Source organism: Anguilla anguilla, chromosome 15, assembly GCF_013347855.1.
Source record: "Anguilla anguilla isolate fAngAng1 chromosome 15, fAngAng1.pri, whole genome shotgun sequence".
NCBI classification, from domain to species: domain Eukaryota; kingdom Metazoa; phylum Chordata; class Actinopteri; order Anguilliformes; family Anguillidae; genus Anguilla; species Anguilla anguilla.
This window is the reverse complement of record NC_049215.1, coordinates 25,398,125-25,412,175: the sequence shown is the minus strand read 5'-3', so window position 1 is coordinate 25,412,175 and position 14,051 is coordinate 25,398,125. Positions and strand designations below refer to the sequence as shown.

The window sequence follows — 14,051 nt, the reverse complement described above, 5'->3', positions numbered from 1 at the left end:
GTGGTATATATCTAGTTATACTCTGCAATGGTGACATTTTCCAGGATTCTCTGCGCTACAGACAGAATGCTATGGCCATGAAGACGCAATTAAAACAGTTAAAGGCAGAAATTACCATACCGAATAGTGTCATCTCCTGAGAAGAATGTGGCAGTTAAAATGTGAAGGTTACTGTAATGGGAGAAAGCCTAATCACCCACTAATATGGTAATGAAGCAACCTATGCTAAATTAAGCATCAGTGGGTATACACTTTAATTTAAAACATGTACAAAGATCACAGATGGCAACCAAAGGGAATACAACATAAAAATCTCCAGTATTAAACTGAAACTATAAAACAGTACTCTGACACAGCGAGGACAGACGTGCACCACTGTGGTAGAACCTAGCTATTTCCATGCTTCGAAGATGTTGGCTTGAACTAGGAACATCAATAACAGATTATTTCCCCCATCATTGCTATGCAAACCATGCAGTGCAAGAGCCAATAGCAAATCAGACCATTTTATACAGAAACCTAAACAACGCAGACCCTGATGCTCCACAGAACCGGGGTGTGGAGCTCCACAGAACCCCATGAAATACATCATGGCTGTTAATTTATTCAAACTGGTTCACCACTGAAAACAATTAGATAATTTACCTAGGTAAATCGTATTAGCAGCCCGCAATTCCACCCCAAAACCAAAGGTGAGGTAACAGTCACCCTAGTTGACTATTTCAGAAGAAAGCACGAGGATGTTGTGGTGCGTGACGGTATCTATTTCTAAACGAGCTGATTCCTACTTTAGATAATGATTTCATCGGTCACAACATCTTTGATTTAGAGCCGAGTCACTCAGACGGGAGCGTTATAACTTGTATCCAGTGACCAGTGTGGATCATTCACGACAGCATCCTTGCATCTAGTTTCATTGATATCCATCTCCCCTGTCGGAACACCATTCCCACTGTTTGCACATGGTCTGCAGCCGAGCATTCGCCAGACACGACATTGCTCATGTCTATGAAAACAAATTGCTTCCAAAACAATGTTATGATTTATTTTTTACTGCCACTGGAATCGCAGTAGGCGATTCCCTTGAGGGGAACGTTGCGCCGATTACCATTTTACGCTGGGATTCAACTTTCCAAGCGTAGCTATACGCAGAGCTGCTGAAAATGCGACCGGGGTAAACAGCGCCAGGGCTCGATGAGGACTCCATGTACCGGGCAATGAAATAAGGATTTTCACGCTTTCAGGAATCAAAATAAAATGTCTGGACATGAAATTTCGCCTCAAATTGGTTTTATGACTACATAATATTTAGGCTAGTTACGATTAATAATGTCAGAACTTAGACTTCAAACTGTCTGATTACTTTTCACACATTGGATAGGATTGTATATGTCCGTGCTTGAAAAGCCCGTCTAGGGGCAAGTATTGGAAATTAGCATATGGTATAAATGTTGTGACACAGCACTGGTTTTTTGTTTGGCGATAATCTATATTTAAATGTATATGTCCCTATCAAATAAATAAATAAATAAATAAATAAAAGTTTTCAACTCGTCAACGTCAAAATTGCGCGCGGGACCGAGCTCTGGAGCGCAAAGTGAAGATTACTTTGCGCTCCAGAGCACAGGGCGCACGTGGAGGATATCCTGGCATTAAACACCAAAAAAACATAAAAATAAACAAACATAAAAATAAAAACATCAACGAACAAAAATGATGCCCTGGACCTTTATTTTGTCAGAATCTCTTACACTCAAATGGTAAATTTTAACTGAGCAGATGTAAAAGGGCGTATCCTAAGAACAAAATAAGCAATCATTTTATATAATTCCTATCGGGAGCCATGCTCATTTTAGACGTCATTTGGTCCAATTGCGACTTTATCTTGAATAACACCTCTGTTTATCACGGCATGCGCGTGAGTGGGATGCAGGAATGCAGTCAACTGCTGGAGTCCTGGAGAGGAGAAAGAATGTGTACTCGTTAGGGCGGATTACTTACGGGTGCCGTCGAAGCGCGTGGCTATGGTGTCCAGAAAGGTATTCTGCGGTGCCAGGAGACCTCTCATCACTGGCATCCTGCTCCGAGTGGAGGGGGTCCTTCGGGCTCGGCGGCCAGGAGCATCAGACTCGGACTCCGAGACGAAACCGGGTAGGAATCGGGACGTACCGGGTGCGCACCCTAGCCCCTGAAGGAGCGTAGTGAGCCTAGACACGCGGGGCTCCACCTTGAGATCGTAATAGCTTATCATTCAAGGAAAAACACACAGGTGGGATGTGTCAGGTCTAAGACCCAGAACCTTATCCTGTCCAGAGAAACGGTGAAAAGTTTCTCTTTGTGAGATCGGGACAGAAGTAACTGACGGAAATCAACGTGCTTCTTCCAGTTAATTTTTAACAGGAGACTGGCGCACTCTGGCTTGCTGCTGCTAAGAGTTTCGGTTCTGGTGCTGATGCTGCGCGCTCGCTCTCTCTCTTTCTCTCTCTCACTCTCCCTCAACCTAGAGAAGATCTGATGTCACGTGGTATGTTCATGAGTTCGCTCAAGGGCGGCTGCTACGCACGGGTTTACTGGGTTCTGTGACAGCGGATGCTGCCCATAATTTTAACTCGCGGGTCGGTCCCCAGACCCTTAAGATGAGTAATGCGCCCCCAACCCCCCACTACTGACCTTGACTGCTCATTGCACAATGGATACTGGAACCCACATACTAAGTGGCTACTCTGGACTGGCTTTCCAAACAATGCTGTAATCCTACATCATATTCCATATGTCCAACATTGAGGGATACGATGCTTGTTAGTTCGTTCAAATTCTAAATTAATCCAAGAAAATACATGAACATGAGGTCGTTTTACCAGAAATGTGCCAACACACTTTAGTTTCGCTGAAGATCCTCCGAATGGCTCACGGATACCGCTTGGAGACATTACGCATACATAGCGTGCGCACCTGCTGAGTTTTAAGCAGCACCTGCAAATCCCGGACAATTAACCGCACAAAATGTTCGAAAATCCATTTTAAGCGCTCGATGCTTGAAAACTCTTCTTATTATGATTGAGAAAACATTTGTTATTTTTTCATTTTCATAAATATAAAACTGGAAAAGAAAACATATGATGTCGTAAAGTAGCGATAATGTCGTTTGAATGTAATAGGAGTTAGTTATACTGAATATAAAATGATTGTCATTAATACAGTTTATAAGCCGTTATGGGGAGCGAAAATATGCGTTCAATTATTTTGACAATGTCATGCCTAGCAACAGTAGAACTATAACGGCTGTGCCTATTCACTCGTAGAGAAATAGCGCCATCTCTTGAGGCCGCATTAGAACCGTCGCTACTCCTAATTGTGATTGCAAAAATATAACGTGTTGGAATTTCAATTGTGCTTAATCCCAAGTGGTGCTGGAATTTGAAGTGAATAGAAGTGTGTATGTGTTTACTGGAGTTACCGATACATTAATTGCGAGTAAATTGGTGTTCAATTTTTGAAGCGACTACGTTGTATCTGGATTACATAATCAGATTGCAAAAACGGAATTGGATTTGATTTGCAGATCACTGCAAATCAATTCCAAGTTATTATGAGGGATCACCTTTATCCAGTGATGAAACATTTCTACACTGATGCGAGTGGTCTCTTCCAGGATGGCAATGCCCCCATCCACAGGGCACAAGGGGTCACTGAATGGTTTGATGAATATGAAAATATTGTAAATGATCTATATGTGGCTTAATACTTTTGGACTGTACTATAAGAACAGTCAGCATTACTTTGAGGGTATCTACACCCATATTAGGTAATCTGTGTAGGAATTGCAGCAGTAGGAATTTTTTCCCCCAAAACTCTGCATTTGTCTTTGCCATGCAAGATTGTACTTGGTTAGTATTTGGATAGAAGACCAGGAAAAACTAGACTGATGCTATGACAGCATGCTACTAGGGTACACTACCCCCAGAATACAGTGCCCTGGCACAGTAATAGGGGCACAAAACTATAGAAGCTACTGACCTTCAGATTAAACTTTAAACAGAGGTTCTGAATAACTGTGGTCATTGATGACCTACATGGCAGGTTTATGAGTATGGTCGCTGACCCTGGTGTCCTCATTTCTCAAAACCACCTCTCTACATCTGGTCACCTAATCATATCCTTATATGTGAGTGGCTTTATAGACCTTTATAGATTTGTTTCGACCTACCTGATTGGAAATAAAAAAGAGACAAGTCTCCCCAATAAAGAACACACATCTCTTTACTTGGCATTTATTTTTTTTACAGGCATTTGATATTATTGATTACTGACCATTACTCTCTATGACCGAGGAGCAAAAAAGACAGATTTGGTCAACCTTCGGTCGTGCTGTAGCCTAGACTTTCGGTCAAGCACAAAAACCCAATTTTAAAGTAGTACAAAGGTCACTAGGCTAACACCCTATTCCCAGATTTCATGATTCGTTGCTGTGACAATAGGGGTGTGGTGTGTCTTGGTAGCCTATTGGCTGAGTTTTGTTCCCGGTCTTTGTGAATGGGTAAGTGGCTCTCTCCTTAGTGGGCGGGTTCATCGCAAGTAGATACGCCTCTGCGCGCAACCGCAGTCCTATAGAGACAAGCCGGAATTAAGTAAACTTACGTCGCCTTACGAGATCATTTCAGTGCAGCACCGCGAAACCTGTGGCTAATATTAAACCGTGAAGGTAGGCGTGTAACACTTTATGCTTTTATTGTCGATGCTATGAGATTACAGCTGCACGCTACGCCAGGCAGCTAATTGCAGCCTATATATTTGACAGTTTATCGTAAATCCATGCTTCAGGCCCTAAATTCTGAAAAGCTAGCTAGCTAACATGTTGGTAAATGAATGATTTGGTGCATCGTTATGAAGCTTGCGTAATTTTAGTTTCATTTACTGCTGCCTGTGATTAAAAAAAAGTTCTACGATTAAAAATAAATGTAGAGCGTTTAGACAAGTTTGACAGCCAGCAGTAGCTACACAAGCGGTGGTTTGTAAGACGCACTGTCATGTACATTAATTAGCCCATTCATGAATCCTTTGGCCAAGAAGATTAGTTGGTTCATTCTTAGGTCTCGTGGTCTGTTTATTTAAGAACATAACTTTAAGGAAACGCCCTTGCCGCTTTCCCCGGTGGCTACCGAATCCGTTTTTTCCTCTTCAAGAAAATGCTACATTTATTTTATTAAATAAAGAAGCGCTGGCTGGGAACTAACTACATTTTATCTAGTGTTCGTTACGTTTGATACGATACGATAGATGTTGTACGTCGCTCTGGATAAGAGCGTCTGCCAAATGCCTGTAATGTAATACAGGCGCACGATACATTTAATGAAACAGAAATTGAACGAAAGCTTATTTGATCATTTAAATTGTGTGCCATTTTCTGTATACTGAAGCGCTGAAACCAGTCTACAAAAAAATGCTGATTCGTGAGTCTTCTCACAAGTCACTGTTAATTCCAGCTGAGCGACCGTTTACACGGAGTGAAAATGGGGAAACACTGGTCAGTACAGCGCAAGCGTGAAACCCTCCACGTTGGCTATGGTGCTTATGCAACCGCGTATTGACATGGCAATCTTTATAAGCCCTTTAAAAACGGGTACATGGGCTTTTACTTGTTTGGTTTTGTCTTTGTATGGTAGGCATAAGGATGGCTCAGAAGATCCAGGCGGGCTCTGTGGTGGAGATGCAGGGGGATGAGATGACCAGAGTGATCTGGGAGCTTATTAAGGAAAAACTCATCTTCCCCTATTTGGAGATAGATCTTCACAGGTGAGGCACACTGACTCCACCCCTAATATGTGCGTCTCTCAGGGAAGGTGGGGGTGGGGAGGTGGGATGGGGTGGCGTGAGGGATTCTGGCTGTGATCTTAATTCAGAATTTTATCATGTGCAAACACTGTCTTTATCGGATTGCACGATCATTTGCAACATCAAAAATGGTTCGTTATCGTGCACCTGAAATGTTGCATCCATATATGTAATGCAATGAAAAGTGCTAGAAGGTGCACAGGAACTGTTACTGTTTTACATCATGACACTAGTGGGTCTTGCTGTTGGCAGTATGATCACATATCTGAGGGCATTCCGTTTCAACTCGAAAAGCAGGTTCAGTCCAGAGGAAGTCTGTCTCCATTCATTCGACTTGGCTGACCAGTTTCTTTAAAAGAGTACGATTGACAGGCTTGTTTTTCAGGTTTAGACCCTGCGCCCCGTTCTCTCCTGGGAAACTGTTAGGAAATTGATAATATGTATTGCTGGGGATTGCCCAACCATTGCTTTGTGTAATAGCTTTGGACTGTGGACTGGCAGGTGATGTGCACACAGGAGGACGAGGGTTCTCTGGGGTGAACACATGTAGGAACTAGGAAGTGAAGCCAGGGCACATCAGGTTGGGCAGGGAGGTTTTAATTCCTGAAAGAATGTGATGCTTTCTGTTAGCAGGGGCTCTTTCAGTGAGCTTTGTTTCGCTTGAACAGAGAGGGCTTTCTCAGCTTCGTTACATCAGTGGCAGCGCCTGAACCCGTCTTTGTGAGTGTTTGGATCAGTTCCTCAGCGTGGGGGGGGGGGGGGGGGGGGGGGGTGCAGAGTGGATAGTTTCTCCTGCTTCGTGTAGATTGCACATTTTTTGTGTTGTAACTGCAGGCTCTCTGAGGTCACGCGGTTGAGTAAAATCAGCTGAGCTTGCGGAACACCGTCACCCGCCAGACATCCTGCCTCAGGAAGCTTTCGCTCTCTGTGTCACTGGAGTTTGGGGTTTACACATCCTCGGCTGCTTGTGGCATTCCCACTGAATTGAGCTGCAATTCCCAAACACTTTCAGAGGAGAAAAAAGCCCATTTGTAGAAGTCCCTTTGTGATTGTACCATAACTTCACCATCTGGAATCTCAAAGTTTCTTTGCCTCTGTGTAAAGGGCATTTGCAGTCCTTAAATGTAGCGTTCTGCAGTGCCGTCTTTAACGAGGGAGAATTCTTCACAACGGAGTAGCTGTCGGGTGATGACGTGTTTTTAGGGCATTTAGGGTGTGTGTCTGGTTTGCTGCAAACACATGCAGTTTGGTTGAGAGGGTTATATATTATTTATATAATACCACACCTTGACTGCAGGAAATACTGCAGTGTTGAGCAGTGTGGCCTCTGGGACCTTAGTCTGTGCAGGGGGATTGTGGGAATGCAGGCTTAAGTAGTCGTGGTGTGTGACTAGGGCCGTGTCTGAATCAGCACACTTCCCTACTATTGAGTGTAGTTGTTGAGGACCCTGGATGAGAACGTTAAGTAGGCAAAATTGTCTCTAAATGTAGTGTACTTAATATCCCAGGATGATATACTTATTTCCAGGGTTTCACTGAGTATAGTCGGGAGTGTAATTTTCAGGAAGTAAACAAACATTTTGGTCCCATAAATATAATCCCCAGATTTGCTTTAAAATGAGGCACAGTTTTGCTGACGTTTTCCTTCAATAACAATTATAAAAACATGGGAACTTGGCCGCTCGATAGCGAAACGTCTTAAGAAACTTCCACAGAACAGTTGGGAAATAGTATGGAGGATATTTTTTGCATTCTGACCATCGCATATTAAAACACTAAACAGTACGCTGTATGTTTCGTAGACAGTGCCACCATCACATTTTTCTAGTATAGTATATGAAATTGAATAAATAGGCTACTCCTTACCAGTGGGGTCACTCTTCTATAAGGATGGGGGGGGGGCACTTTTCCATCTGACACCGGCCGTCTGCCCGGCAGCTATGACCTGGGCATGGAGAACCGCGACGCCACGGACGACCGGGTGACGGTGGACGCGGCCGAGGCGGTGCGGCGCCACAGCGTGGGCATAAAGTGCGCCACCATCACGCCCGACGAGAAGCGCGTGGAGGAGTTCGGGCTGAAGCAGATGTGGAAGTCGCCCAACGGCACCATCCGCAACATCCTGGGCGGGACGGTGTTCCGCGAGGCCATCATCTGCAAGAACATCCCCCGCCTGGTGCCCGGGTGGCTAAAGCCCATCATCATCGGCAGACACGCCCACGGGGACCAGGTACCGCAGTCTGTCTGAGCACGGTGCCTGTATGCGCAGTGTGTCTGTATGCGCAGTGTGTCTATGTGCAGGGTGTCTGTATGTGCAGTGTGTCTATGTGCAGGGTGTCTGTATGCGCAGTGTGTCTGTATGCGCAGTGTGTCTGTATGCGCAGTGCGTCTATGTGCAGTGTGTCTGTATGCGCAGTGCGTCTATGTGCAGGGTGTCTGTATGCGCAGTGTGTCTATGTGCAGGGTGTCTGTTTGTGTCTCTACGCACAGTGTATCTCTATGTAAAGTGTTTGTCTGTGCTTCGTCTATGTGCAGTGGGTCCATACGTGCAGTCTCTCTCTCTTTGTGCCTGTGAGCAGTGTATTGACTAAACTAATCAGTTTCCTTTAGATGTGACAAACTTGCAGTGAATGAAAGGAAATTCAACTCCATTTAAACAAAACACTTTGCCGAATCCAGTCTGTTTTCTAGAGGGTTGTTTATCCTCCCAAAGGCCTGTTATTATGACAGTCCCTCCTCTTTAGATTCCCTCTACACCACCAACAGCCTGGTCTGTGTTCAAAATATCTTTACGGCCCTGAGCTGTACCTCAGTCTGTACTAATAAAGTTTTAGTATTTGAACACTGCCAGTAAAGCCTTTCTTAATCAGGCTTCCACACCGACCCGTGAGCAGAGTGCTGTGAGGCCTACCTCCAGCAGATGGCAGCACCTCTCTGTCTGCGTGTCAGCCCTCCTCAGCAGCCCCCTCCTCTCTTGCCTGTAGTACAAAGCCACGGATTTCGTGGTGCCGGGTCCGGGGCGCGTGGAGATGAAGTACACCCCCAAGGACGGGAAGCCCACCACGTTCGTCGTCCACGACTTTGAGGGTACGACGCAGACTTCATGCCCTGGGGTGCATTAACAGCATGGATGCACAATCACGAAAATGTCACAGAAAACCAAAGGCAGTTGCTTGACAGCAGTAATACTATTGCTGATACATTTGCACTTTTTGTGAATTAGAAAGCTTTTTAGTCGTAGAGCTACTGACATAGCGGCACACACAAGAAGGGATGAGAGCTTGTGCTCCAGGATATTTTGGCTTGTGTAGTATGTACAATAAAAAAAATCTAACCCTTGATAAATGTGATTAAAGGCTATAGAAAATACACAACACAGATAGTGAGCTATATTGTTTGTGCAACAAATGAGGAAAATTGTATTTTTTCATATTAATACAGTTGGCCAGAGAAAAGCTTTTTTCTTTCTTTCTGTTTAAGTAATTTTTCAAAAATCAGTCACACGCACGCCAAATAAGTCTTTCAAATAAAAATAAACACATTAACATGCTGCTTTTATAAATTCAAGTTAACCTTAGGGAACTGTATGGACTTGCGTGGCTCATGTGAAGTGTTGTGATGTCGTCACCGCAGGCACTGGGGGCGTGGCTCTGGGGATGTACAACACGGACAAGTCCATCCGCGAATTCGCCCACAGCTCCTTCCAGATGGGCCTGACCAAGGGCTGGCCCCTCTACCTCAGCACCAAGAACACCATCCTCAAGAAGTACGACGGCCGCTTCAAGGACATCTTCCAGGAGATCTACGAGAAGTAAGGCGCCGTCTACCCCTCCCGGCTGCTCGGGGGAAAGGGAGGCGTGGCCCTGGGGGGTTGCCATGGTGCGCGGGTGGGTTACCGCGCTCCCGCGGGTAGACCCCACGCTCCCAGCCTGTAGCACTGAGCTGCTCACTCTTACTGGAAGCTGGCTAGCTTAGCTGCTAGTTGGGGGCTTCCGCTCAAGCTAGCCAGCTGCTAGGCTCAAACCGCTACACGCTGTGTGCGCCATTTCAATGCCACGCAGTCCAAGTCTGCTAATGAGATGCATCGTTTACGAACTGCAGTTCATTAATTATCAGAATCATTGCGGCTGCGGCTATATGAATTCGTACAGTAACCTGAAATGACGCACGGCAGCTATCCGTCCCCGTGTGCCATCGAACTTCACCCAACCGGTGTCACGTTACTTGGCGCAAAGTGTTCCGACTGGTTACAGTCACACTGGAAAGGAGAGCTGCATTCACTCTGGTGTCTTGCCGCAGGGAGTACAAGGCCCAGTTTGAGGCTAAGGGCATCTGGTACGAGCACCGGCTTATCGACGACATGGTGGCCCAGGCCATGAAGTCGGAGGGCGGCTTCATCTGGGCCTGCAAGAACTACGACGGGGACGTGCAGTCCGACTCCGTGGCTCAGGGTGAGAGAGAGAGAGAGGGAGGGAGAGAGGCCTGGGTGTAGTGAGAGTGCTGCGTAGAATACAGCATATTATGGGAGGGCTTGCTTTATGGTGTATGTGCAGGCATTTACGCTCATTAAGAATGTTTAAATTGCTGTATTAAAACGGTAGTACTACTCTCATTACTTGAACTAATGCACTTGTTGTACGTCGCTCTGGATAAGAGCATCTGCTAAATGCCTGTAATGTAATACTTGTATTTGCTCAGTAAGTGGCTGTTGTGCTCAGACGGGGGGGGGGGGGGGGGGGGGGCCTGTTGTAGGGACACGGGATTGGTGTAAAGGCTCAGTTATGATAATGAGGTGGTCATTAACGGTACTGGGCCCTGCGTTGCTCAGGCTACGGCTCCTTGGGCATGATGACCAGCGTTCTGATCTGCCCCGACGGCCGCACGGTGGAGGCAGAGGCCGCCCACGGCACAGTGACGCGGCACTACCGCCAACACCAGCAGGGCAAGGAGACCTCCACCAACCCCATCGGTGAGAATCACACACACACACACACACTACCGCCAACACCAGCAGGGCAAGGAGACCTCCACCAACCCCATCGGTGAGAATCACACACACACACACACACACACACACTACCGCCAACACCAGCAGGGCAAGGAGACCTCCACCAACCCCATCGGTGAGAATCACACACACACACACACACACACACACACACTACCGCCAACACCAGCAGGGCAAGGAGACCTCCACCAACCCTATCGGTGAGAATCACACACACACACACACACACACACACACACACACTACCGCCAACACCAGCAGGGCAAGGAGACCTCCACCAACCCCATCGGTGAGAATCACACACACACACACTACCGCCAACACCAGCAGGGCAAGGAGACCTCCACCAACCCCATCGGTGAGAATCACACACACACACACACACTCTACCGCCAACACCAGCAGGGCAAGGAGACCTCCACCAACCCCATCGGTGAGAATCACACACACACACACACACACACACACACTACCGCCAACACCAGCAGGGCAAGGAGACCTCCACAAACCCCATTGGTGAGAATCACACACACAGCAAGCAGGCCTCCGCCAACCCTATTGGTGAGAAGCACACACCCACCCACGCACACACACACACGCAGGTCAAGAAGACCTCCACAAACCCTATAGGTGAGAATCACACACACACACACACACACACTACCGCCAACACCAGCAGGGCAAGGAGACCTCCACCAACCCCATCGGTGAGAATCACACACACACACACACACACACACACACACACACACACACTACCGCCAACACCAGCAGGGCAAGGAGACCTCCACCAACCCCATCGGTGAGAATCACACACACAGCAAGCAGGCCTCCACCAACCCCATCGGTGAGAATCACACACACAGCAAGCAGGCCTCCACCAACCCGATCGGTGAGAATCACACACACAGCAAGCAGGCCTCCACTAACCCGATCGGTGAGAATCACACACACACACACACACACACTACCGCCAACACCAGCAGGGCAAGGAGACCTCCACCAACCCCATCGGTGAGAATCACACACACAGCAAGCAGGCCTCCACCAACCCCATCGGTGAGAATCACACACACAGCAAGCAGGCCTCCACCAACCCGATCGGTGAGAATCACACACACAGCAAGCAGGCCTCCACTAACCCGATCGGTGAGAATCACACACACACACACACACACACACACACACACACTACCGCCAACACCAGCAGGGCAAGGAGACCTCCACCAACCCCATCGGTGAGAATCACACACACAGCAAGCAGGCCTCCACCAACCCCATCGGTGAGAATCACACACACAGCAAGCAGGCCTCCACCAACCCGATCGGTGAGAATCACACACACAGCAAGCAGGCCTCCACTAACCCGATCGGTGAGAATCACACACACACACACACACACACTACCGCCAACACCAGCAGGGCAAGGAGACCTCCACCAACCCCATCGGTGAGAATCACACACACAGCAAGCAGGCCTCCACCAACCCCATCGGTGAGAATCACACACACAGCAAGCAGGCCTCCACCAACCCGATCGGTGAGAATCACACACACAGCAAGCAGGCCTCCACTAACCCGATCGGTGAGAATCACACACACACACACACACACACACTACCGCCAACACCAGCAGGGCAAGGAGACCTCCACCAACCCTATCGGTGAGAAACACACACACACACACACACGGCAAGCAGACCTCCACCAACCCTATCAGTGAGAAGCGTACTCCCAAACCTCCATCAGCTCTATAATACACCCCCGGTGCAGTCCTACGCAGTCTTACTGACGGCGGTGTGTCTCTCTCCAGCCTCCATCTTTGCGTGGACCCGCGGGCTGGCCCACCGGGCGAAGCTGGACGGCAACGCCGAGCTGAGCGTCTTCGCCGAGTCGCTGGAGGCCGTCTGCATCGAGACCATCGAGGCCGGCTTCATGACCAAGGACCTGGCTGCCTGCATCAAGGGGCTGCCCAAGTGAGACCCCGCCCTCTACCCCCCACCCACCCCCAAACCAACCCAGTCTGCCCCCTGCCCTTTATAACTGAGACATTATTGCACTTTCAATACGGTTCATCCAAAGTGGCACTTCTCTTCTCTGTCTTTCCTTTTTTGGAAAACAAGCACATTGATGCGTCTCCCAGTCTGTGTGAATCCTTTACCTATTTAATTAAATGTTTGCCTCTCTTTCCCTGTCGTCTGCCCATCCAGTGTCCAGCGCTCCGATTACCTGAACACCTTCGAGTTCCTGGACAAGCTGGCAGAGAACCTGAACACCAAGCTGTCGAGCCAGTCCAAACTGTGAACATGACTCGCTCGCACAAAGCGCACACACACACACACACACACACACTTCCGATTCCGAGCCCAACGTTGGACCAAATCAGACCAGCTCGTTTCTCCGTCCAGAGTGGCCGACCCAGCGGGACCCCTCCCTGGGCACGGTGGCCCCGCCCCCTACCCCCGCCTCGGTCAGGTCGTTTACGGTGCTGCTGACCGCTGCGATCCCAAACCGCTGCACCTCCTCCTGGCTGCAGGAGGCGCTCTACCACCCACCCGAGCAGCAAAGGGAGCAGGTGAGCGCCTCCTTTCTCCCCCGGAGTTGCGCCTCCTCTCTCCCCTGGTGTTGCCTTAACACGTAGCTATGTGCACTCGTCCGTTAAACCCATTTCCTGTGTCTCACACCCTGCCCCTCCCACCAAGTTTGTCCAATGATCACGTACCAGTCTCTGGTTGCCAGGTGCTGAGTAAAGCATTAAGTACTACTGACGTCCTCCCCTGCACACAACGGGCATTAGCTGAAGCCACTCAGATGTTTGTGTTACTGCAATAAAGGATGTGGGGCAGATTCTGATTTATGTTCAGTCCATGTGTCAATGAACTAGTGAATAAAAAGAGGGTTTTTGGAGAAAAGGTAGTCGGTCTGTGTCATTGCTGTTGCATTTGTCACACGCCACTTCACACTACATCCAAGCTGATCTCAGATGAGTGTTCACCATGCTCCTGAAAGCATTCTGTTGCTGATCACTGACCTGAAGAGCTGTGGTGAATGCAGTTGGGTACTCAACTCAACGCGGAAGTCACTGATAAATAGTCAGGTCAGAATTACTGGCACCACTGATGAAGATGACAATTTTTTTTTGGAAGGTAAAGAATTACTCATTAAAAAGTAAACTTTTTCTCTGAATAATTGTATTAGGATAAAAGGATAT

The 14,051-nt window shown here is 47.8% G+C and overlaps 2 protein-coding genes across 3 annotated transcripts in view; one reads left to right on the top strand and one right to left on the bottom strand.

Annotated features, from left to right (window-relative positions):
• LOC118214306 (potassium voltage-gated channel subfamily H member 3-like) overlaps window positions 1-2,473 on the bottom strand; it is a 46,840-nt gene extending 44,367 nt beyond the window's left edge. Inside the window, exon 1 of the mRNA XM_035394193.1 lies at window positions 2,002-2,473. Within this exon, the coding sequence (XP_035250084.1) occupies window positions 2,002-2,251 (250 nt within the window). The 5' untranslated portion in view covers window positions 2,252-2,473. The remainder of the gene's footprint in view (window positions 1-2,001) is intronic.
• Window positions 2,474-4,549: 2,076 nt separating this feature from the next.
• Window positions 4,550-13,756, top strand: LOC118214316 (isocitrate dehydrogenase [NADP] cytoplasmic). 2 transcript variants are annotated; one of them, XM_035394202.1, is made up of 9 exons: window positions 4,550-4,702; window positions 5,664-5,793; window positions 7,771-8,062; window positions 8,817-8,919; window positions 9,466-9,643; window positions 10,132-10,283; window positions 10,661-10,801; window positions 12,654-12,816; window positions 13,051-13,756. In XM_035394202.1, the coding sequence occupies exons 2-9, from the start codon at window positions 5,672-5,674 to the stop codon at window positions 13,142-13,144; spliced, it is 1,245 nt and encodes a 414-aa protein (XP_035250093.1). In that variant the 5' UTR covers window positions 4,550-4,702; window positions 5,664-5,671; the 3' UTR covers window positions 13,145-13,756. The 2 variants fall into 2 exon arrangements, with proteins under 2 accessions (XP_035250093.1, XP_035250094.1); XM_035394203.1 differs by having other exon boundaries at window positions 4,605-4,706.
• Window positions 13,757-14,051: the final 295 nt, after the last annotated feature.

Excerpts from the sequence above, each read along its gene's own strand:
- LOC118214316 (XM_035394202.1), top strand. The coding sequence starts at position 5,672 with ATGGCTCAGAAGATCCAGGCGGGCTCTGTGGTGGAGATGCAGGGGGAT. Across the intron at positions 5,794-7,770 it reads TTGGAGATAGATCTTCACAG|CTATGACCTGGGCATGGAGA; the intron begins GTGAGGCACACT and ends TCTGCCCGGCAG. Across the intron at positions 10,802-12,653 it reads GACCTCCACCAACCCCATCG|CCTCCATCTTTGCGTGGACC; the intron begins GTGAGAATCACA and ends GTCTCTCTCCAG.